Source organism: Artemia sp. Qi Xiang Cuo, chromosome 2 (assembly GCF_049724085.1).
Source record: "Artemia sp. Qi Xiang Cuo chromosome 2, ASM4972408v1, whole genome shotgun sequence".
NCBI lineage: Eukaryota > Metazoa > Arthropoda > Branchiopoda > Anostraca > Artemiidae > Artemia > Artemia sp. Qi Xiang Cuo.
In genome coordinates this window covers 16,726,067-16,749,945 of record NC_142795.1, presented here as the reverse complement: position 1 = coordinate 16,749,945, position 23,879 = coordinate 16,726,067, and the positions used below count along the sequence as shown (strand labels likewise).

General features: G+C 35.9%; 1 protein-coding gene across 5 annotated transcripts in view; it reads left to right on the top strand.

The window, feature by feature from the left end:
• Window positions 1-23,879, top strand: part of stac (C2 and C2B_Munc13-like domain-containing protein staccato) — a 164,651-nt gene that overhangs the window by 44,305 nt on the left and 96,467 nt on the right. For 2 of the 5 annotated variants that reach the window (XM_089099296.1, XM_089099280.1), the window contains exons 2-4: window positions 2,568-3,467; window positions 8,574-8,704; window positions 17,839-17,972. In XM_089099296.1, coding sequence (XP_088955422.1) covers window positions 3,091-3,467; window positions 8,574-8,704; window positions 17,839-17,972 — 642 coding nt within the window. In that variant the 5' untranslated portion in view covers window positions 2,568-3,090. The remainder of the gene's footprint in view (window positions 1-2,567; window positions 3,468-8,573; window positions 8,705-17,838; window positions 17,973-23,879) is intronic. The other 3 variants (XM_089099313.1, XM_089099305.1, XM_089099288.1) reach the window with 2 other exon arrangements.

The window sequence follows — 23,879 nt, the reverse complement described above, 5'->3', positions numbered from 1 at the left end:
AACGGCTCAAAGACGTATATTAAACTATTAGCAAATTTGGAATTATAGCCGTTTCTTTCGTCGAAAATTAAAATATTACCACTACCGCCACTGAAACAAATCACTGCATCAACAATCTACCTGAGGCCAACATAGCTACACAGGCTCCATCTCCACCTCAATCTCTTCAAAGCTTCACTCTTTGCCCCCTCCCATGAAGTTTCAGTTTCCTTTAAATTTCTTCTTAAGACCTTTTCTAATCATATTTGGTGACAACCTAATATTTGGTTGGCCCCCAACGGTTCCCGTGCAACTGAACCCAGTTTATCTGAAACCTGCTGCAACTAAACCCATTTAGCTGAATCCTCATGCAGACCAATCTCAGTTTAACTCAACCTTTGTTTGAATCAAACCCTGTTTAACACAATTCCCCTTTCAACTCAACCCACATTCAACTCAACCCCCATGCAACTCAACACTCATTCAGCTCAACCCCCATGCAAATCAACTCCATTTAACTAAACCTTCATGTAACTCAACCCCTATTTAATTTAACCTTCATTTAACCCAGCCTTTGTGCAACTCAACCCCCATTCAAATCAATCCGCGGACATTTAAACCCTGATGAAATTCAACCCCCATTCAGCTCACCCTCGTTTAACTCAATCCCGATTCAACTCAATTCAACCCTCATTTAGCTCAAACCTCATGCAACCCAACCCCTGTTTAAATAACTCTTATTTGACTTAACTTAACTCGAATCAAACCCATTCGGCTCAACCCTTAAGTAGAAAATGTAATTCAGCCAATTTTGTCGGAAGTGATAAATGTTGACTCGAATGAAATGGTTTTATTCATTTGTTAATTCTTATGTAAGTTTTTTTTTTTTTTTTTTTTTTTTTTTTTTTTTTTACACTGCTTTAATGCAAAACTATTCCTCCTCTCCCCAATAAAAAACAAAATTTATCCTCCTGCCTTATGTATTTGAAATTAGAAATATTTTACATGCTCAGGACCCGGACACACTTGAATTTCATGGTTGCAGCAATGGAGTTGAATCGGGCTTGAGTAAAATAGGGTTGGGTTCTTCGGGGGGTAAGTTGTATTAAAATTCAGTTAAAGGAAGGTTGAATTGCGTCGGCGTTGAATTGAAGTGGGGTTGAGTTGAACTGGGGTTGATTTAAATAAAGTTCGAGTTAAAGGGGGGGGGGTTAGAGTTTGCTGAGTTAAAAGACGGTTCAGTTTAACGAGGGTTAGGTGAAATGGGTTGAGTTGGACGGGGTTCAGTTAAATGATGGTTCATTTACATTCACACACCCCTCGTGACGAACGGCCAAAAGCGCAATTATTGGTAATCTGCCATCCTTCTGCGCAAAACCGTACCCAGGGGGGATTAGGGGGTTTGAATCTATCTCCTGAAATGTTTGTCGGATTCGTAAAAACGTAACAAAATGGATACAAACAAATTTTTTATGCGTTTTCTTGGTTGTTTTTTTGTGTACCCCCCTCCCCCCCCCCAAAAAAAAATCCTTGAGTGAAAAACCCACCGGAAAAAAAAATCCTGGATACGACCCTGCTTCTACGATAAACTGTAACATAGCCATTTTAAAGTTAAAATAAACTGTTAAAATTGGCTTAATGTCATTTGTTTTTCCTATATTCACGACGTCAGGTACGTAAATGTATCTGATATACCGCTGTTCATTTACATTGTTCCGAAACCTCGAGGTTTCAAATGTCTGTTGAACCTTCTTCCGTAGGAGTCAGCACAGGAGTTTGCAGGAATTTTCATTTTCACTTTTCAAATCGTTCCAGATAGAAGTGCAACGCCGGAGGAAGCTCTTCCTCAAGCACTAGGTTCTTAGCGTGTCTTCCTTTAGGTAATTGGCCCAAGCTGTGCGTCTTATCTGTAGTACTTAAATTTAGAGCTCAAAATACACATATTTAGCCCAAAATTTAGAAGTTGGGGTATGGGAGGCTTGATCCCCTCATCCTAATTAATATTAAGTTTACTTTTGCTTTCTTTCAAAGCTATGCAAATTGAGTTAAAGGATTTTTCCTTTAAAAGAAAATTCTTTTAAGGAACCAAGTTTGGAGATTAGACAATCATGGTAAATATGGCTGTGGGTGGCTCGACAGCCCCTTGCGTACATGTTCCTACATAACAATTTTGTGTGTTGAAAGTAAAAATGGGCTGTTGAAAACTGGATACAGGAAAGTCACCTGACACAATTTTGGAACAGAGGAACAACAACATTCTTAAAGAATAAATTAATCCAACACCTGCAGAATAACACTTGCCTTATGGGTTCAAAATTGAGCTTTTATGACAGCGTACTCGCTTAATTTTCTATATTTTCTTTATTGTTTTTTTATTACAAAAATACATATTTTTTTATTTCTATATTTTCTCTTGGAAAAATAATAATCTTCAAATTAATATTTTCCACATTTTTTCCCCACAAAAGTAAACAAAAAAACATGGGCAAATTCAACATTATAAAACATAATAAAAACATATAATAAAACAAATTCAGCTCCTTGAACTGTTACGGTTGACTGAGATTTTAGTGTCACTCCAAAAACAGATACACGAGGGATCTGCCGGAAATTTGAATTTCATAGCGAAGTCAATTATGGCGTGCGGATAGAATCCCTTACTTCCTGGCTGAGACGGCACAACAAACTATGACAGGAATATTATTACAGTAGTGATTTCAAAGGCTTTGACCGAAACGCTTCAATTTTATACGTTTTGAAGATCCAGAATTAAGTTGTGTTGAAAGACGTGGGGCTTCCATATGTTTTATTTTTGGATATATCACATTGAGGATTGTTATTGGAAGAGCTCAATGATTCTGCTGCACTTGCTGTCTTTTGGATTTGATATAGTTTTCAGTTAAATTTCATATCTATAAATCAAACGATTACGCTGGTTCTATAGTGATGAATGTGAATAATTATCTAGACAACTTCATCTAGACATGTGAGGTGCTTTTATAATGTATATATTGTGTTAGAACTAATAATTGGTCTCACGATAATACTCCAGATTAATATATTTTAAAATAGGTCTTTAAACTGTTAAGAGGTCTAAAGACCCTTTCAGATATGGGTCTTAAAATGAAAAGCTTAAGTACCCTGACTATAAAGGATGTCCCTTCATTAAGGACAATGAGAAAGACATTTACAGGGTCCATTCTCAGTATATCCCATTCCGCAAGAACACTGCTGAGAATGAATCGGTCACCGGTCTTCCCGGAAAATGATCAAAGGACAGTCGTGACAACCCCTGATGATATCGGACGAACTGTGTTAACTATGCCGGCAGAAAACATACAAACAACTATTTCTTCTGGAAAAAACGGCTCAACTGTGATTTCGATTAAAAAAGAATGTGAAGTTACAGCAGAGAACGAGAAGGGTAGCTGGCGAAGAAGGGTCGTAGCTAACAATCGGAAGAATAGGCCAATGAATGGTATCAAACGGTAACTAGAAAGCATGTTTGTTTTTATTTTAATAGTTCAATTGAAAGTGTGACATTTTCAGCTGAAAAAACCGATGATTTAAGGATTTGTTAACAAATAATTTCTTAGACAATTGCGTTTGTTTTTATGTTCTCCTTTTATTTGCTTGAAATATGTTTTTTGGTTTTCATTTCTTTGTAATATTTTGTTGTTGAAAATAATTCAGGATAAGGATTAAAAATATAGTGTATCTAGGATTTAATGTTTTCTACTACCATCATGCGTTGTTTTGTTTGCCACAACTGACATCAGTATTTGATTTACGACCTATCCATCCTCAATATATGAAAACATTTCTACAAACCTCCTCCCGAAAAGAAATCTTGTTAATATCAAAAGTTAATCAAATTGTTCTAACCTCTCACCCCGGCAAGGTCGTATCCAGGATTTTTTCTCGGGGGGGGGGGCGGGGTACAAAACCGGTACTTGGGCATTATATGGGCCTTTCTGAAAAGTCAAGTTTGATTAATGCTAATGAAATAAAACAAAATAGGATGAATATATAATAGTTTATAAACAAATTTGGGCTATATATTTGCACATATATTTGCACACAGGGGGGTGGGGGGGGGGTAAAGCATAGCATATATTAAATACGTAACCTAACTTAAGCTAACCTAACCTAGGTACCTTTCCCCCCCCATAAACCCCCAAAAATAACAGTTTAAATATCGTATACGCAATAAAAACCACTCTATCATTGTATTACTCTACAGCGGTTAACCCGTCAAAAACGGGTTTTTCGTGACTGGTTTCCTTGTAAAGGCCCATATAGTGCCCAAGTACCCAAAAACCTTTAAAAAACGCACCAAAAGTTTATTTATATGTATTTTCGTTATTTTTTACGAGTTCCATATAATTTATCCATTCTTGGTTTAAAATAAAATACCCCCTGAAACAAAATGCAGGCATGGGCATAACCAGTTTCAATGTAATGTCAGTTGCTCATAAAATTCCTCCGAGCATCCTCGTGTGACTGCAATGAAAAATAATAATAACGAAACCTGAACTATTCTGTTAAGATAAATATGACGTCACTTAGACAATAGGCAATATGACCCCTAGTTTTAAGAGCAGTATTGTAGGGGTCGATACATTCGCACCTTGGCAGAGAGATGAAGCGTTGGGTCGCTTTTCCCTCGAAATATTAAGCATTTTTCCTATAAGTTCTTTCCCTAAACCGGACTTATGCTAGCATAGACCTACCCCATAAACCATCTTGGGGCTGATCCTAGTTCCATATATCAGCAAACGCAATTAACACGTACAAGTGCGCAGGGCGGGCTTTATCCAGGGGACCGGATTACCCGGTCCGAACCCCCCTAAATTCTTGTCCGGCTCGTACAAATTTTTGTGCACATAAACCTTGGTAATAACTAATCATTAAGTTTCTTTGTAACCCCTCCCTCCCACCGAAAAAAAGAATCCTGGATGTGACCCTGTAAGCGTGCTATGGTTTAATAACAAGTATAGTACATTTCAAGAATATGCTAGTCACACAAATTTTTCGGCTAGTTTCATTTGAGCTATTGCTGGTTCTATCTTTGCATCTACTTCGACCCTTATCCTTATTAAATAAAAAAACAGCTGTTTTTTTTAAATGAATGCACGAAGAAACATTTAAACTGAAAAAGAACGGAAATTATTTCGTATGCGAGGGGGACTGTCCCCATCCCAATATCCCCACTCTTTATGCTTAAGTTTTATAGTTCTTTAAAAGTACTTCTCATTCCAGTTCAACGGATCTTGTGTTTTTGAAAACGTTCTTAGAGAATTGGGACCAAAATTCAAACTTTAGCATAAAAAGTAGGGGGATTGAGATGGGCGCAGCATCCCACATACGCTGAATAATTTCTTTTCGTTTTAAGTGTTAATAATTTCAGCTGATTTTTTTTTAAATTTCCTATCATTTTTCAAATCATGTCCCGGCCTAATCAAGATGTAATGTGGGACTGGGATCTAACATTTTTTATTAAAAGAAAAGGATTTTCTGCAGTAAGAGTGAGGCAATGTAGTAGTAGTAGTACTAGTGTGCACAATAGTACCTTTTGGTCAGTTCAACATCCCCTCAACATGTAGTATGGTTATTGGTTATTACCCTTGGGCTTAACATTAGTAGTAGTAATACCAGTAGCACTAGTGGTGCTAGTGCTGGTTCTTGTAATAGTAGTAGAAGTAGTAGTAGTATTAGTAGTAGTAGTATTAGTAGTAGTAGTGTAGAAGTAGTAGTAGTAGTAACAGTTGCAGTACTGGCCATAGTAGTAGTAATACTACTAGTATGCGCTTAGTGCCTTTTGGTTAGTTCAACAACCCCCTCAACGTGCCTGGAAAGTTTCAACTTAATATTCTGAGTCATTCCAGAGATGTTGCCGACAGGCCTTTTAACAAGCTGCATCTACACAGTGTGTTTTGATTTAGTTCAATACCCCCCTCAACATTCCCTGAAATCTTGAGCTGAATACCCTTAGCCCTTTTGGAGTCCAAGGATGAAACGTAACTTACTTGCCCAATAACAAACCCTATATGTTAGCAATGGACAATTCAAGGGCTGTTGGGGTTATGTCATCCCCAGAGACGTAGTTATTGGACTTTCCAACTATGCTGAACAAAATGGCTATTCTAAAAATTTGATCAGATGATTTTGAGGAAAAGTATAGAAAAGTGGGCTGCGAGAGTGTGGGTGGTAGCCCTACAATCACTTTTGACTCTTGAAAAGGGCACTAGAAATTTTCATTTCCAATTGAATGAGTTCCTTCCTAAGTTTGTATGACCATTTGTCGGGCACAATCACCCCTTGGGAAAATGAAAAACAAAACAGTGATACACAGAGGCCACTTTACTCTTTACTTAGGTAGCGCTATTGCGCTGAATATGATATGACTTAGCTGGGGAAGGGACTCTCTGTGTCGCAAATTTCAAATGTTGAAATATGTCAAAAAGTTGACCCTTTTATAACAAAATGTAGAGAGGGTCAAAATGTTGAACCTTTTATAACAAGTTTCATGGCGGCAGGCCGCGTGGTTTTAATCAACATTTATCTAGGTTTCTTCCTTCATTTGTGTCGGTTGAAGTTCTTTGTAAAGGAAGCAATGTATGACGTTTCTGTTATAACTTCCCCCGGGTGACTAATGCAAATAGAGACGAGCTGCTCTATAAGTAGTTATTTCGGTGGTTTTTTTTCTATTGTAGGTAATATGACTGCTACATGTTTCTGTGTATATGCCGTGTTGAATCGACAAACGCCGGTAAAAATACAGACAGCTTGTCGGAGGGTGGGTGGCATGGGCGCCCATAGGGGGGCAGGATGGGGCGCCAGTCCCCTCTTGGCTGAATGATGCTGCCTTATTTTTATATTTTGTTTTGAAATTTCTATTATATAGCATTAAAAATGCCAATTAGACCAGGTAAGCCCACCCCCCTGGAATTCAGCTTATGGGCGCTAATAGTGGGGGTGGGGTGTATTAGTAGAAAACAGTAGTTGTCACCACATCAAACTTTGTGGTTAGAAGTTGCAATGGTACCTGATCGGTGCTACAAATGCCCTTTGAGAACCTATTTCGGATTCAGTGGAGTGGAACCAGTAAGGTTTTGGAGCTCTATCAAAAAGCTTTCTGGATGGTAATTGGCTCCTAGAACAGCATAGCTTTCTCATATGGAAGAATCCAATCGGATCGAGATTTCCAGCCCAAGGAAATTTTAAAGAAAAATGGATCTAGCCCCCAAGACGCTCATCCCCTGTTTTCAAACGACTTTATTTTAGTTATTTACTTACTACAAACTAGGGTTACTCAATACTTACTGCTTATTATAATGAGCAGTTCAATTGGTTGTCTATTCCCCACTTGAAGGCTTCATGTACATTTGCAACTGCCTTCTCTACGTTTTCTCGTTTTTCATAAACTCAGGTTCAATGCTACGGAGGCGGATCAAATCGTATCTTGTAGCCGAATCATAGTCTGTACATCAGTAATTTTTTTTCTGTGTTTTCCCGCGTTTCGTGCACTTGACGAAGTATTAAATTATGGTATGCCCTAGCTGGTTTCCATATTTGCAGTTTATTTCTCTATATTTTATTGGCTTTTATGAACTCAGCTTGAACATTGTTACGGTGTCTGATTAATCTTAGTCACATACGCTCTGGTTTCTTAATTTTTAGTTTTTCCCTCTCTTTTTTGCACTTCCCCAATAACAAACCCTATATGTTAGCAATGGACAATTCAAGGGCTGTGGGGGTTATGTCATCCCCAGAGACATAGTTATTGGACTTTCCAACTATGCTGAACAATATGGCTATTCTAAAATACACATGATGAACTGTGCAGTTTTCAGCATAATTGAGTAATACTTGACAGAAATAGTAGAACGAATTAGATAATTCCGTATGGATTCCTTTAGTAGATTTACTTTATTACTTGTGGTCGAACATTTTAAAATCTTTTTTTTCAAATTGGAAATCCCTCTAAATACTATATTGGAAATTCCATTACATACTAGTACATCCCATTACATCCCATCGGCTATATCATTACATCCAACTTAACTTTAATATTGTTAAGAAGGAGCAAATAGGTCTTGTATTTTGTGACTTCAGTTTGAATTACTCATTTTGACTCTTGTGACGTCATTGTGACCTTGTAATCGTATTTTGTGACTTCAGTTTGAATAATTTTGTGAAGTTCAGTAAAATCATGTGCACTAATCAAGTTTGTAACTGAATTGAGTATTGGTCTTATGAATGGCCTCTCCCAAACTAAGCACTGTAATAACAAAGGACTTATTTCAATAGAAATAAACAAATTGACAAATTGTATTTTCAGAGTTGCTTCCAGTTTGGCTGAATCCGAATCATCCCCCCTAATGCCTAGATATTGCCGTGCAAATGCCAAGATAGGGCAAATGTACGAGAGACCTAAAAAGTCGAATAAATATATCTTCAAATCCTCGAAGTTTCTCTTCTTATTTTAGCATAGTGTCCTTTGGTTTGTAACCCGCCAACCTATATGTATTGTAACCTATATGTCTATAACCCCTCAACATTTCTCTAATATTTTTTTTTTCTCTTTTCAGCACAGAAGAAAATACAAGAATTCGTGATGAAAATGCAGAATTTTTTGATGAATTTTCTCGAATAAAAGACAGATTGGATGAAAAAAATGAAAATGAAAGAAGACGTCCATCTTCAATAGCTGGAAATGAAGGTATGTCACGCACACCAAAAAAAAAAAAAAAAAAAAAAAAAAAAAAAAAAAAAAAATGCTTGTCTTCATTCACGCAACAACAGTTGGGTGTAGACATTCCAACTTTGTGAAACTTCAATTTTTGCTGATGCCAACCCACACCCCCTCCCAAAAAAAGAAATATTCACAAAAAATTGATAATCCAGGCTTTAAAGTGCCACAGACAAAGATAAAACATTAAAAATAAAAAAAAACATTAAAAATAAGCAAAACTAAAACAAAATAAAATCACTGCTGCCCCCTGAACCAAAGTTTGTCTATTCATACATAAAAACTTCAATTTACTGAGGTTTTTTCTTGTTGTTTCTAACTTGAGAAAAGATGGGAAAAGATTGAGAAAAGATGACAAAAAACGAAGAATTAAGCATCAGATAAATAGAGACATCAAAAGAGGAGAAACTAGAACACGAAATGGAGGGGTAAAGGCTATTGAAGCAACGATTTCGTCTCGTAGATAAAATTGTTTAAAAATACTTAATATGTTGAACTCGGTTGAAATGCAGCAAGGCTTATGTTACCGCAAAGTGTCTTGAACTCGCATCCTTCAAATTCGAAAGAGAGCATCAAAGTCACTGTGCAGCGGTAATTATTAATGCATAATGTGATATTTAACATGTGATTAATATGGAGCGATAATACAAACAGAAAAGAACCAAAACCTGTTTTCTCTTTTTCTGCATATAGTTTTTGAAATTTCCTTTATTGTTTCTAACTTATGAAATGTATAGAGCGGTACCATATTTTCGTCACTCTTACTATGTTAAACTGCGAAAACGAATAAGCAAGCCTAATTAAATTCGGTACCGCTTTTGTCCATGACAATTCAAAGCTTAACAATATGTTAATTACTAAAGACAAAAACACCCACAAAGAAAACCCACATCTTCTTAAACTGTTTTTAATCCCTGGCGCCTTGTTTTTAGCCCTTTTTACTTTAACCCTTTTTTTACTTCGCGGAAGTTGCAACCAAAAACTGCATGACTGGAATATTGGTGCAATCTCGGATACGGTACTTTCATGTAGAGCTTGTCTGTCTCCTTTTTCTTTCTTTTTTATAGACACGCCTTCATTGGAAGTGTCTGTAACTCCACTATTGATTTCCCCCCATTCCTTGAAGCCAACCCGCCTGCTTTAGTGCGGCTTGGTAAGGCAAGAATCGACCTTCAAAAGGAAAGGCCACTCTTCCTACGAACCATTTACGGCAAGCGGCACTATTGGTACTAGCAACAGAACCTACATATCAATTCAGATTGCTCCCAGGGATCTATTCTTGCGCCAAGATTAGCACTTGATATTTCCAGGGAGACTGAATCCCCTCCTTGTCTTCATGATTTTGTCACGCTTTACTGGCTTCAATCCATCCAATCGTGGCGGTGCATTTCTCGAAAAACCCTGCCCCATGTTCAGACACTTGGCCACATGACCAATGGGCTGGGTGGTGATTGAAATTATTAGTATTTTATTTTACAGTGTAAGGAGCTATGACGGAATCACAGTTTATATAATTATCCAGTATGTTTACCGCAGATGATTTCTGGCTCTTCTTTCTCGGTGCGAACAAAAAGCTCCTCCCACTTATTTGTGCACTTATTGGTTGAGCCGGTCAAGTGGTTTTGTAAGTACTTGTTCCGTAGGTGATTATTCTTTGTCTACCCGTGAAAAGATCTAATGCCGCTTATGTTTATAGGTTCTCTGGAGCACTCGCACCTCGGTCCGGGTTTTTATAATGGGTGAGATAGGGAAAGATCATACTGCTAATTATATAAACTGTGGACGGAATATAATAAGAGGTATGCGTTTGATCAGTTATTGTGCGTTGTTGAACCATTGCAAAAAAACTGCGTTTTATTGTGAAATTAATTAAAAAAAACTTTTTCCGCAAAATAAGTTTTTCAAAGAAAAGTAAAGAACTCCATTAACCAAAAATGAGCAAAAATGAAACCGAAAACGAACAGAAATTACAATAAATAACCGAGTAAAACTCAAAACGAGCAGAAATTATCATGAGTTGGGCTCGAAACCCCTGTGCCTTCCCAAGGCCAGAACATAATTTGCACTTTGATGAAAAAATACAAATGTTTTTACTTTTATAACTGTAATAAATCAAATAATATTAACATTTTGATTACTGAATATCAGTATATGTATATTAAACTGACAATGCACATTCATTTGTATTTTTAACAGTAAAGTGCAAATTATGTTCTGACCATGGGAAGTCATAGAGGTTTTGAGCCCAACTTATGTCAATTTCCGCTCGTTTTGAGTTTGACTCGGTTATTTATTGTAATTTCTGTTCGTTTTGGGTTTCATTTTTGCTCATGTCTGCTCGTTTTTGGTTTAATAGACTTCTTTACTTTTCTTCGAGAAACTTATTTTGTGGAAAAAGTTTTTTTTAGTTAAATTCTGTCCGTTTTATATTGACATAGTCTTTTCAAGGAAAAAGAAAATAATACCTTAAATATTCGTTTTTTTAAGACTTTATAGTTTGCCTGCTTTTTGCATGCTGGAGTTAAATTTTCAGCAATTTTTAACAACATGCACCGTTTTAAAATCTGAACACAAATAGTAGTGTTTAATTTAGTTTCATATCTCCTCTAGTTGACCTGAAATAGAAAACTTAATACCATTCGCAAAAAAATCTGTTTACTTTCTTTGATAGCTTAGATACACTTACCCTATTTTTATTTGGTAAAATTTTAGAGCAGAAGTAGCCCCGAAAGTTTGAAGATAATACCCTCAGTCGTTCTTGGAATATTGCTGAAATGCCTTATTGGGAATTAGCATTAACACAGTGCATTTTGATTTAATCTTAAGGCAACATTTAGTTTTTAAACATAATGGGCAAATGGGAGGGTGGGCTCGGAAGGGGGATTAGTTGCCCTCCAATCACTTTTGACTATTAAAAAGGGCATCAGCCCTTTCTATTTTCAATCGAATGATCCTTTTCTAAGTTCCTACGACAACTCCTTCGATACAAAGTGCTCTGGTCTATATAAAAAAAAAAAAAAAAAAAAAAAAAAAAAAAAAAAAAAAAAAATAATAATAATACATTGTACCCACATCGATCTTTACTATAATTAAATAAAAAAAACAAGTTTTTTAAACTGAAAGTAAGGAACAACATTAAAATTTAAAACAAACAGAAATTATTCCGTATGTGAAAAGAACTGCCCCCCTCCTCAACGCCTCGCTCTTTACGCTAAAGTTTTTAATTGTTTAAAAAAATAAAGTTGTGAGACAGAGTCAAACTTTAGCGTAAAGAGCGAGGCGTTGAGGAGGGGACAGTCCCTTTTCATATACGGAATAATTTCTGTTCGTTTTAAGTTTTAATGTCGCTCCTTACTTTCAGTTTAAAAAACTTGTTTTTTTTATTTAATTTTTGAATGTTTTTGAATAAATGCAGGTTTTGATCTTGGCTCACCGTACATGAATAATTAAAACAAAATTTTCATATTAATTTACATTTATTTAGTTAAATGGCTTTCTCGAAACTTGTTTAATTTTATTTACGAACGTTTTTATTAGTAATAAATATACGTAACTTACGAATTAACTTACGTAACGAACTTCCATATTCATATATTTTTAATACGTTTATTAGGGGGTTCGCTCCCTAGTCAATACCTTGCTTATTAAGTGAAAGTTCGAATTTTGTTCCAATTCTTTAAAAATGACCGCTTAATCACAAAGGCCGTTAATTAGAATAAATAGCTCTTATGAAAGTACTAAAAAATCTTTGGCTTAAAGAGTGAGGCATTGACTACGGGGTGAACCCAATCATATATGTAATATTTTCTGTTCGTTTAAAGTTTCGATGTTGCTGCTATTGCAGTTGAAATACTTGTTTTTTTATATTAAATTTCTGATCTTTTTTTAAATAATGCTGGGAAGTCCAGCGTCCCCTTCATAGCAATGTCCCTTCCCCCATGAAAACTTCCTTCATGGAAAGATCCTCCCACATAACCCCCGACCTCCCCCACTACCAGGAAAAATCTCCCCTGAATACGTCTGGATACTTCCTAATAATCAATACTATATGTTAACATTGGGTAAAGTTCATAACTTTCAGCCCTCCCCCCGGGAACTTCGGGGGATTATGTCATCCTAAAAGACATGCTTATTATATTTTCGAATATGCTGAACAAAATGGCTATCTCAAAATTTTGATCAGGTGACTCTGGAAAAAATGAGCGTGGGAGGGGGCCTAGTTGCCCTCCATTTTTTCGGTCACTTAAAAAGGGCACTAGAACTTTTAATTTCCATTCCAATGAGCCCTCCCACGATATTCTAGGACAACTGGGTCGATACGATCACCCTTGGAAAAAAAAACAAAAAAACAAAAATAAATAAACACGCACCCGTGACCTTTCTTCTGGCAAAAAATGCAAAATTCCACATTTATGTAGATAGGATCTTGAAACCTCTACAATAGGGTTCTCTGATACGCGGAATATGATGGTGTGATTTTCATTAACGTTCTTTAACTCTTAAGGGGGTCTGTTCCTCATTTTTGGTAAATCAGCCAAATTTTCTCAGGCGCGTAACTTCTGATGGGTAAGACTAAACTTACTAAAATTATTATTTTTTAAATTAACAATACAATTTGATTCTTTTGTTGTATCTATTGGTATCAAAATTCCGTTTTTTAGAGTTTCGGTAACCATTTAGCCGGGTCGCTCCTTACTTACAGTTCGTTACCACGAACTGTTTGATAAATGTCAAACCTTCCAATCACTCTCAACTGTTAAAAAGGGCACTAGGCCTTTCGATTTCCTATCGAATGAGCCCTTTTTGAGTTTCTACGACAACACTTTCTATAAACACCTTATTTGCCCCAAGGGCATAAATTATAACCCTTATCCTAAGGGCTGTGAGGGGGGTTGTCATTCTCAAATACCTAATTTCCAGAACTTTCAACTACGTTAAACAATATGGATTTCTCAAAATTTTGATTGGATGTGTTGGGGGAAGTGGTGGGCGTGAGAGGGGCGTTAGTTGCTCTCCAATCACTTTCAACTATTAAAAAAGGCACTAGCCCTTTCAATTTCCAATCAAATGAGCTCTTTTGAAGTTTCTACGACAATGCTTTCAATACAAACCTTATATGCCCCTAGGGCATAACTTACAACCCTTCTCTGAGGGCTGGAGAGGTGGGAGGGAGATCCTCTAAGACCTAATTTCCAGAACTTTCTACTACGTTAAATAAAATGGCTATCTGAAAATTTTGATTGGATGTGACTGGGGGAATGGTGGGCGTGAGAGGAGGGTTAACCCTCCAATCAATTTTGGCTATTGAAAAGGGCACTAGCCCTTTCAATTTCCAATTGAATGAGACCCTTTGTAGTTTTTATGACAACGCTATCTATAAAAACCTTATATGCCCCAGGGCATAACTTACAACCTTTGCCCTGGAGGCTTGGGGGTGTTTATCATCCAAAAATATATAATTTCCAGAGCTTTCAACTACGTTGAACAAAATGGCAATCTCTAAGCTTTGATTGAATGTGTTTGGGGAAATGGTGGGCGTTAGAGGGGAGTTAATTACTCTCCACTCGCTTTCGACCATTAAAAAGGGCACTAACCCTTTCAATTTCCACTCAAATGAGCACTTTTTGAAATTTCTACAACAACTTTCTATATAAACCGTATATGCCCCCAGGGCATGACTTACAACCCTTGCACTGAGGGCTCTGAGGGGGTCGTCATCCTAAAATACCTAATTTCCAGAACTTTCATCTACGTTGAACAAAATGGATATCTCAAAATTTTGATTGGATATGTTCGGGGAAATGGTGGGCGTGAAAGGGTGAAAAGGTTTGGGGAAAAGGTTTTTTTGCCCTTTAATCACTTTCTACTATTAAAAAGGGCACTAGCCCTTTCAATTTCCAATTGAATTAGCCCTTTTTCAAGTTTCTACAACATCGCTTTCTATAAAAAAATACAACCCTTGCCCTGAGGGGTGTGGGGGGGGGAGGGGTTGTCATCCTTAAAGACCTAATTTCCAAAACTTTCAACTCCGTTGAATAAAATGGCTATCTAAAATTTTTGATTGTATGTGTGTGGTGAAAAGGTGGGCGTGAGAGGGGGTTAGTTGCCCTCAAATTACTTTTGACTATTAAAAAGGGCACTAGCCCTTTGAATTTCCAATCGAATGAGCCCTTTTTCAAGTTTCTACAACAAGGATTTCAATAAAAACCTAATATGCCCCCTGGGCATAACTTATAACCCTTGCCCTGAAGACTGTGGGGGGAGTGTCCTGCTCAAAGGTATAGTTTTCAGAACTTTCAACTGTGTGGAACAAAATGGCTATCTCAAATTTTTGGTTAGATGTGTTTGGGAAAATGGTGAGCGTGGAAGTTGTGTTAGTTGCCTTCCAATCACTTTCGACTATTAAAAAGGGCACTAGCTATTTCAATTCCTAATCGAATGAGCCCTTTTCGAAGTTTCTACGACAACGCTTTCAATAAAAACCTTATATGCCCCCAGGGCATAACTTATAACCCTTGCCCTGAAGACTGTGGGGGGAGTGTCCTGCTCAAAGGTATAATTTCCAGAACTTTCAACTGCTTTGAATAAAATGGCTATATCAAAATTTTGATTGGAGGTGTTTGGGGAAATGGTGGGTACGGAAGGGGTGTTAGTTGCCTTCCAATCATTTTCGACTATTAAAAAGAGCACTAGCCATTTGAATTTCCAATCGAATGAGCCCTTTTTGAAGTTTCTACGACAACGCTGTCTATAAAAACCTTATCTGCCCCTAGGGCATAACTGACAACCCTTGCCCTAGGGGCTCTGGGAGGGTTGTCATCCTCAAAGACCTAATTTCCAGAACTTTCAACTGCGTTGAACAAAATGGATATCTCAAAATTTAGATTGGATGTGTTTGGGGAAAAGGTGGGTCTGAGAGGGGGGTTAGTTGCCCTCCAATCACTTTTGACTATTAAAAAGGTCACTAACCCTTTGAATTTCAAATCGAATGAGCCTTTTTTCAGGTTCTACGACAGCGCTTTCTATAAAAACATTATATGCCCCCAGAGCACAGTTCGCAACCCTTAGCCGGAGGGCTGTGGGGGAGATTCCTCCTTAAAAACACAACTTGTTTCTGAATATCAACTACTCTGAACAAATGGATATCTCAAAATTTTGATTGGATGTGTTTCGGGAAATTTTGGGCGTGGAAGGGGTGTTAGTTGCCTTCCAATTACTTTCGACTATTAAAAGGGCACAAACCACTCCAATTTCCGATTGAGTGAGCCCTTTTCGAACTTTCTACGACAACTTCTTCGATACGAAGTGCCCTGGTCTAAAGGAAAAAATAATAAATAATACATTGTGCCAACAACATACATATGCCAACGATAATACATATGCCCCCAGGGCATAACTTAAAACCCTTGCCCTGAGGGTTGTGGGGAGTGACCTCCTCAAAAACATATTTTCTATCTGGAAATCAACTACGCTGAAGAAAATGGCTATCTCAACATTTTGATTGGATGTGTTTGGGGAAATAGTGGGCGTGGAAGGTGTGTTAGCTGCCTTTCAATCACTTTCGACTATCCAAAAAGACAATAGCTATTCCAATTTCTAATTGAATTAGTCATTTTCGTAGCTCCTGCGCAACTCCTTCGATACGAAGTGCCCTGGTATGGAAGAAAAAAAAAATAATACATTGTGCCAACATTGTTTTTTACTTAGGCAGCGTGATCGCGCTGCCTATTATTACTCCACTGATTGCATCTGATTCTCAGAATTGATATAAGCAAGAGAACTGCTTTTTCCCACCTCGATCTGCTCCTCAATTCAAAGATGTACCCAAGGAGCCCCCCTCCAGAAAAAAATCCTTTTTCTCTGAATTTCCAGACGTTTTTGGTTCAAATTACTGAAAAAGTTATATCATTGCAAATTTTAAATTGTCGAATTTCCTTTGCAATCATTGTCCCCTTCCCGAAAAATTTTCTTGGGCCAGCCTCAAGTGATCTTTTCTTGTACCATGGTCTATGTTCCATATCCTGGAGATTATTTCCCCTGGTACGGTTTTGGCAGGCATTACTGCATTCAGTCCGTCCAACTTCGGCGGTGTATTTTACCAAATATCCTGCCGTATGGATGCAACAAAATTATTTTTGGAAATTGACTACAATTTCTTTGTAATAGAAGTTCTGAAGTACCACTTAGTGTTGAAGTAGCCTGAAAAACAAGGCCGTATCCAAGGGGGTTTGAAAGCCCCCTCCCCCTCCGAAATGCCTTTTTGACTACTAAAAGGTAACAAAAATGCATATAAACACATTTTTTATGCTTTTTTGTTATTTTTGTACCCCTCCCCCCACCCCATAAAAAAAGAAGAAAAATCCTTGGTACGGATCCTGGATACATCAATCAATTTCTTTTTTACTTAAAAAAAAAACGATAATATTTGTCTCTTAAAGGCTTAATTTTGAGTGTCTACATAAGCACGGAAAGCTGATTATTTCAGCTTTGATTATTTTGAATATTCTTTTTTTTATAACTGATGCCTTAGAAATTTCTAATTGAAAATTTTCCTTGGGATCACTAGCGCCTCATTAACGTGTACTATTGTATCGTGTGCTATGTGCGTGTATTTGTACGCACTGAAATTATTGTCGAGGTAAAGCAGATTAAGAGCTTAGATTAATGGTTATGTTTGTTATTTTGGTTTTTTGGTAGGCTATATATATTTTTTTTTTTTTTTTTTTTTTTTTTTTTTTACCAAGATACATTATATTAGTCATTTTAAAATAATGCAGGCAATGGAGAGAATTTCCCTTCCTCCCTAACTTTCAATAGCTTCGTTAATTTTGATTTCTTTACACTTTAAGGAATTTATATATAAATAAGGCAACGGAAAGTATCTTACTCACAAAATGCTTCACTGAGCCTTTAGTGTTATAACTTAATTTATAACTTAAAACTCAAATTCAGGTTTTTGCTTATTTTTTACTTGTTTCAAACTTTATAGCAGAGATGGCGCATCTTCTTCACATAATTAATTATCAAATTAAGTCAATTTTGAATATTCAAAGTATTTATCCTGACTATTTAATCTTTTATTTATTTTCAATTTATTCTTGTAGCAGAGTTAGATGCAGAAGGTCGTTATGGAACGGTTCCACGACCAAGGCCACGGCTAAGACAGACCACACAGCTAAAAAAGTTTGCCAAAGCTGCTCGTGTTGTTGCTATACTGACAGGAGAAGCAGCTAAAAAGGTATGTTAGTAATTAGTAGTTTTACAAATCTTTCACAAATAAGGGCATAATTTAAAAGATATTTAAAATTCTCTTCCTCCAAAGGTCCTCTAAAGATTAAGATTCTTTTCCTCAAAAAAGGATCAATCCAAATTTTCCCAATATCTCAGATGTGATACTACATAGCCTATAGCCCATATTAACCTAAAACTTCTTGAGTTTTGGCTTCCTAACCCCAGGAAAATGCCTCTCACCCTCCCCTATGTCTCTACCTATGTCATTGGTGATAATTGTGCTTGGAAGAATAAATTATTCTAGCATAAGCCAGATTTGTTTCTTTTTTTAATTTTTTACCGGCTATTATATCTGAGTCATCAACCAGTTCGTGGTAACGAACTGTAAGTAAAGAGTGACGTCGCGCAATAGTAACCGAAACTGAAAGAAGGGAGAAAAGAAAAACGGTCTGCAAAGTAGTCATCTGATGATATTTGCTGATATGAAAAATTTTCCTCATCAGAATAATTGCAGTGTTTGTTACAATACAAATAATAGTGTTTTATCACGCTTTGTTTAGCATGAGGGATTTTATTCCTTGCTCTGGGTTTTGTTAATTGCTAGTTATCGTGATTTATTTTGGATTTTCAACCATAGCAAAACAAAAGCATAGTGTAAACATGACAATACAATAGTTCTTTACCATAGTAGTGGGCATTAGTAGACATATGTCATTTTCTGTCATTAATTCATATTAAATACAATAATGTTTTCGTTCATGGCTACCGACGCATGTCATTCCCATTTTTTCTTTTCGCCTCTGACGTAAATGGTCTACTTTTTTCTCTTTTCATTTTAACTTTTAAGATCTGTCTTAAGGAGTTTTCTTCTTTTTTTTGTCGTTAACTGTCTCGTTTGTAAATATTTTTTATTAAACAAGAAGTGGGATTTTATCTTGCAACCTTGTCCCTTGTATTAGTTTAGAACGTAGTTTTTTACAACTTTTGTTTGCTTTTTCAAATGTACGAGCAACGTGGCGACACTATTTTTTCTCAGCTGTCCGCAAACTCTGTATATCTTCTCTCATTTTCTGAATATTCTAAGCTCCTACTGGTGGGTCCATGGGGTATAGGCAGTACCAAAAACTTGTATTGTTCCCTCTGCTTACTTCCAGCCTATAATTCAAATGTCGTTCTTTTTCTAACTTTGCTCTTATTTTTTTCTTGTGTTCTTTAATTAGTACATATGCGGGTTTCTTTGCACTTCAAAACTCCACCGCCACCAACTTTCGGAGAGGCACTGGGCCTAGAGTCGCTTTCTGAAATTAAATAAAAAAAACGAGTTTTTTTAACTGAAAGTAAGGAGCGATATTAAAACTTAAAACGAACAGAAATGATTCCGTATATGAAAGGGGCTGTCCCCTCCTTAACGCCTTGCTCTTTACGCCAAAGTTTCACTCTGTCTCACAACTTAATTTTTTAAAACAATAAAAAGTTTGACTTTCTCACAACTCTATTTTTTAAAACAATAAAAAAACTTTAGCGTAAAGAGCGAGGCGTTGAGGAGGGGACAGCCCCTTTCATATACGGAATAATTTCTGTTCGTTTTAAGTTTTAATGTCGCTCCTTACTTTCAGTTAAAAAAACTTGTTTTTTTTATTTAATTTCTGATCGTTTTTTAGTTAATGCAGCTTTTATTTGCATAAAAATTTTACTTTTCTTTTGCTAAATGGATGTCTTTACAAATTAACTTACGTAACTAACTTCTATATTCGTATATTTTTCTTCTGGCAAAAAATACAAAGTTGCAGATTTTTGCAGATATGAGCTTGAAACCTATGTAATAGGGTTTTCTGATACGCTGAATCTGACGGTGTGATTTTCATTAAAATTCTTTCACTTGTAGGGGATGTTTCCCCCTCTTTAAAAAATCAAGTAAATTTTCTCAGGCTCGTAGCCTTTGATGAGTAATACTAAACTTAATAAAATTTATATATTTAGGATCAGCATTATAAACACATTCTTTTGATACATTTATTGACATCAAAATTTTGTTTTTAAAAGTTTCGATTACTATTGAGCCGTATCGCTTGTTTTTTTTATTGTTTTTTTTATTACGTATATGTTATTACTTATATGAAGGGGTTCTCCCCTTAGTCAATACCACGCTCTTTACGTTAAAAGTTAAAAAAATTTTGATTCACAAACCCCTGAATCACAAAGACCGTTTAATTAGAATAGATAGATCTTTTGAAAGCACTAAAAAAAAACTGTAGCGTAAAGAGCGAGGTATTGACTTGGGGGAGAACCCCCTCACATACTTTATAATTTCTGTTCGTTTTAAGTTCTAATATTCCTTCTTACATTTCAGTTGAAAAAACTTACGTAACTAACTTCTATATTCGTATATTTTTCTTCTGGCAAAAAATACAAAGTTGCAGATTTTTGCAGATATGAGCTTGAAACCTATGTAATAGGGTTTTCTGATACGCTGAATCTGACGGTGTGATTTTCATTAAAATTCTTTCACTTGTAGGGGATGTTTCCCCCTCTTTAAAAAATCAAGTAAATTTTCTCAGGCTCGTAGCCTTTGATGAGTAATACTAAACTTAATAAAATTTATATATTTAGGATCAGCATTATAAACACATTCTTTTGATACATTTATTGACATCAAAATTTAGTTTTTAAAAGTTTCGATTACTATTGAGCCGTATCGCTTGTTTTTTTATTGTTTTTTTTATTACGTATATGTTATTACTTATATGAAGGGGTTCTCCCCTTAGTCAATACCACGCTCTTTACGTTAAAAGTTAAAAAAAATTTTGATTCACAAACGTTAAAATTTATTTTAACGGAAAATTGGGTGAATATGCGAAAAACAGAAAAAAAACTGTGGAGAAGTCATAAAAACTTAAAAAATTTGAGGAGCCAGGTATGGGATCAAACAAGACAAGTATAGACCGAAGCCGAAGCAGACCAAAAACTAAAAAGCAGTTGTTGCTTCTATGTATGCACCGGAAATATTATTTTATCCTGTTTCGGAAATCAGCAAATATAACCTAGGCCTCAATAGGTTTGCGAGAACTATTTCCTATATAGACTTATACACCTATTATGTAATGAAGAATAGGAAGAAACGAACAAAAAACAAACAACGGGATTTTTTTTTCTTTTTATATCAGGCAGATATTTCCAAATATCTTACAATATTTACATTTATTTTTCGATGGTTTTCCTTTTTTGTCTATGTATCACTTGCATCATCTCCCTTTTTTTACTCCTTCTCTCACAGCTTTTGTTGGAAAACGAAGCGAGTTTTTATATAGCCATGTGCGACCCAATTCCAGTGACTATGCAACTAACTGTACTTGTTTCTCATTAAGAACTTTTAATTTCCGTTCTAATGAGCCCTCCCACGATATTCGAGGACCACTGGGTCGATACGATCACCCCTGGAAAAAAAAAAACAAAAAAAAACAAACAAACAAATAAACACGCAACCGTGATCTTTCTTCTGGCAAAAAATGGAAAATTCCACATTTTTGTAGATAGGAGCTTGAAACCTCTACAGTAGGGTTATCTGATACGCTGAATATGATGGTGTGATTTTCATTAAGGTTCTATAACTTTTAGGGGTCTTTCCCCCTTTTTTTGAAAATCAGCCAAATTTTCTCAGGCGCGTAACTTTTGATAGGTTGTACTAAACTTGATGACAGTTATGTATTTCAAATTAACATTAACATCTTATTCCTTTGATATATCTATTGGTATCAAAAACTTGTTTTTTAGAGTTTCAGTTACCACTGAGCCGGGTCGCTCCTTACTTACAGTTCGTTACCACGAACTGTTTGATACTGTTTGAAGCGTTCTTGGCCTCACAAAAGCTGTTGGGAGAGTTCCGCCGCATCCATAAGGATATACCATGCGTTTATTGAGGTATAATTGAATTCAGAATGGTAGTCTCCAAGAATTGATTGCTGGAACGCGAAATCCAATGGAATCTACTGATATCCAATATGTTCCTATTTTTTCTATAGGTTATTTTAGCTAAATTTTAATTTCATTTTATAAAATTTGCCAGGTTTTGCCAGGTATTTGCCAGTTATTTAATGGTTGGCTTTTACTGAAAGAAAAGAAATATACTAAGCAAATAAAAATAGTACCATTAGGTACCATATTTTATGCTATTTCCAAATAAGGTCAGTTTATCTGTCATCCCCTCCCCTCTCCGATTGTCGCATATGCAGCCCTATATAAAAAAAAACTATGAAAAGACTAAAACAATGAAATTCTTACATTAGAAAATGCGGGATGTTTCTATTAATTACAATTGTTATCCATTTTTTTAAAACTATCATTAATTTTGTTAAAAGTTTCTAACAATCCCAGACGAAGCTAGATTGCATCAGTCGAGAAAGGGGTGAGGTTTATTATCAGAAAAGTGACCATGATATTTGGAAATAGTATAAAGTTAGGAATCCAATGGTACGACTTTTTTTGTTCAGCATGTTTCCTTCAGAAGAGGCCAATGAGTAAATACCATTTTATTTTATACAATCTAGAAATCTTATTTTATTTACATTATTTTAAATATCTATTAAGTACATCAAATTATATTAAGTACAAAATTCTGTCACAGTTTTTTGTTGGAAAATGAAGCAACTTATCCAGACACCATGGGCATTATCTGTCAGTGTAGCACAGTAGGCTCAAAATTGCTTCACACAAATCTTCATGCACAGTTTAGTTTTTTACTGGTCAGGCGTATACCAAGATATATTATTTCAGAAAGAGAAGGCAATAGGTTGGTGGTGAAAAATTTATTTTAACGGAAAATTGGGTGAATATGCGAAAAACAGAAAAAAAACTGTGGAGAAGTCATAAAAACTTAAAAAATTTGAGGAGCCAGGTATGGGATCAAACAAGACAAGTATAGACCGAAGCCGAAGCAGACCAAAAACTAAAAAGCAGTTGTTGCTTCTATGTATGCACCGGAAATATTATTTTATCCTGTTTCGGAAATCAGCAAATATAACCTAGGCCTCAATAGGTTTGCGAGAACTATTTCCTATATAGACTTATACACCTATTATGTAATGAAGAATAGGAAGAAACGAACAAAAAACAAACAACGGGATTTTTTTTTCTTTTTATATCAGGCAGATATTTCCAAATATCTTACAATATTTACATTTATTTTTGGATGGTTTTCCTTTTTTGTCTATGTACCCCTTGCATCATCTCCTTTTTTTACTCCTTCTCTCACAGCTTTTGTTGGAAAACGAAGCGAGTTTTTATATAGCCATGTGCGACCCAATTCCAGTGACTATGCAACTAACTGTACTTGTTTCTCCTCAGAAGCCCGAACTAGATATGATCGCTTAGCTTTCCTTCTTTCTTCAATATTTTCCACAGCTTTGATAGTTTTAAAAAGGATAATGGTCCATATACAACATTACAAGAAAGATCTATTGCACGAATAAACACATTTAAAAGTTTTTCTTTTTGTTGGGACGAGCATTTTCAATGCAAGTGTCTGAAATGAAAGTGTTTGCTTTAGGCATAGATTTTCCTTATTTTTGGATGTTGCTCCTTTTGACCTCTTATGTAGAGATTAAATAAAAAAAAACAAGTTTTTTAAACTGAAAGTAAGGAGCGACATTAAAACTTAAAACGAACAGAAATTATTCCGTATATGAAAGGGGCTGTGCCCTCCTCAACGCCTCGCTCTTCACGCTAAAGTTTGACTTTCTCACAATTCTTTTTTTTAAACAATAAAAACTTTAGCGTAAAGAGCGAGGCGTTGAGGAGGGCACAGCCCCTTTCATATACGGAATAATTTCTGTTCCTTTTAAGTTTTAATGTCGCTCCTTACTTTCAGTTTAAAAAACTTGTTTTTTTTTATTTAATTTCTGATCGTTTTTTAGTTAAT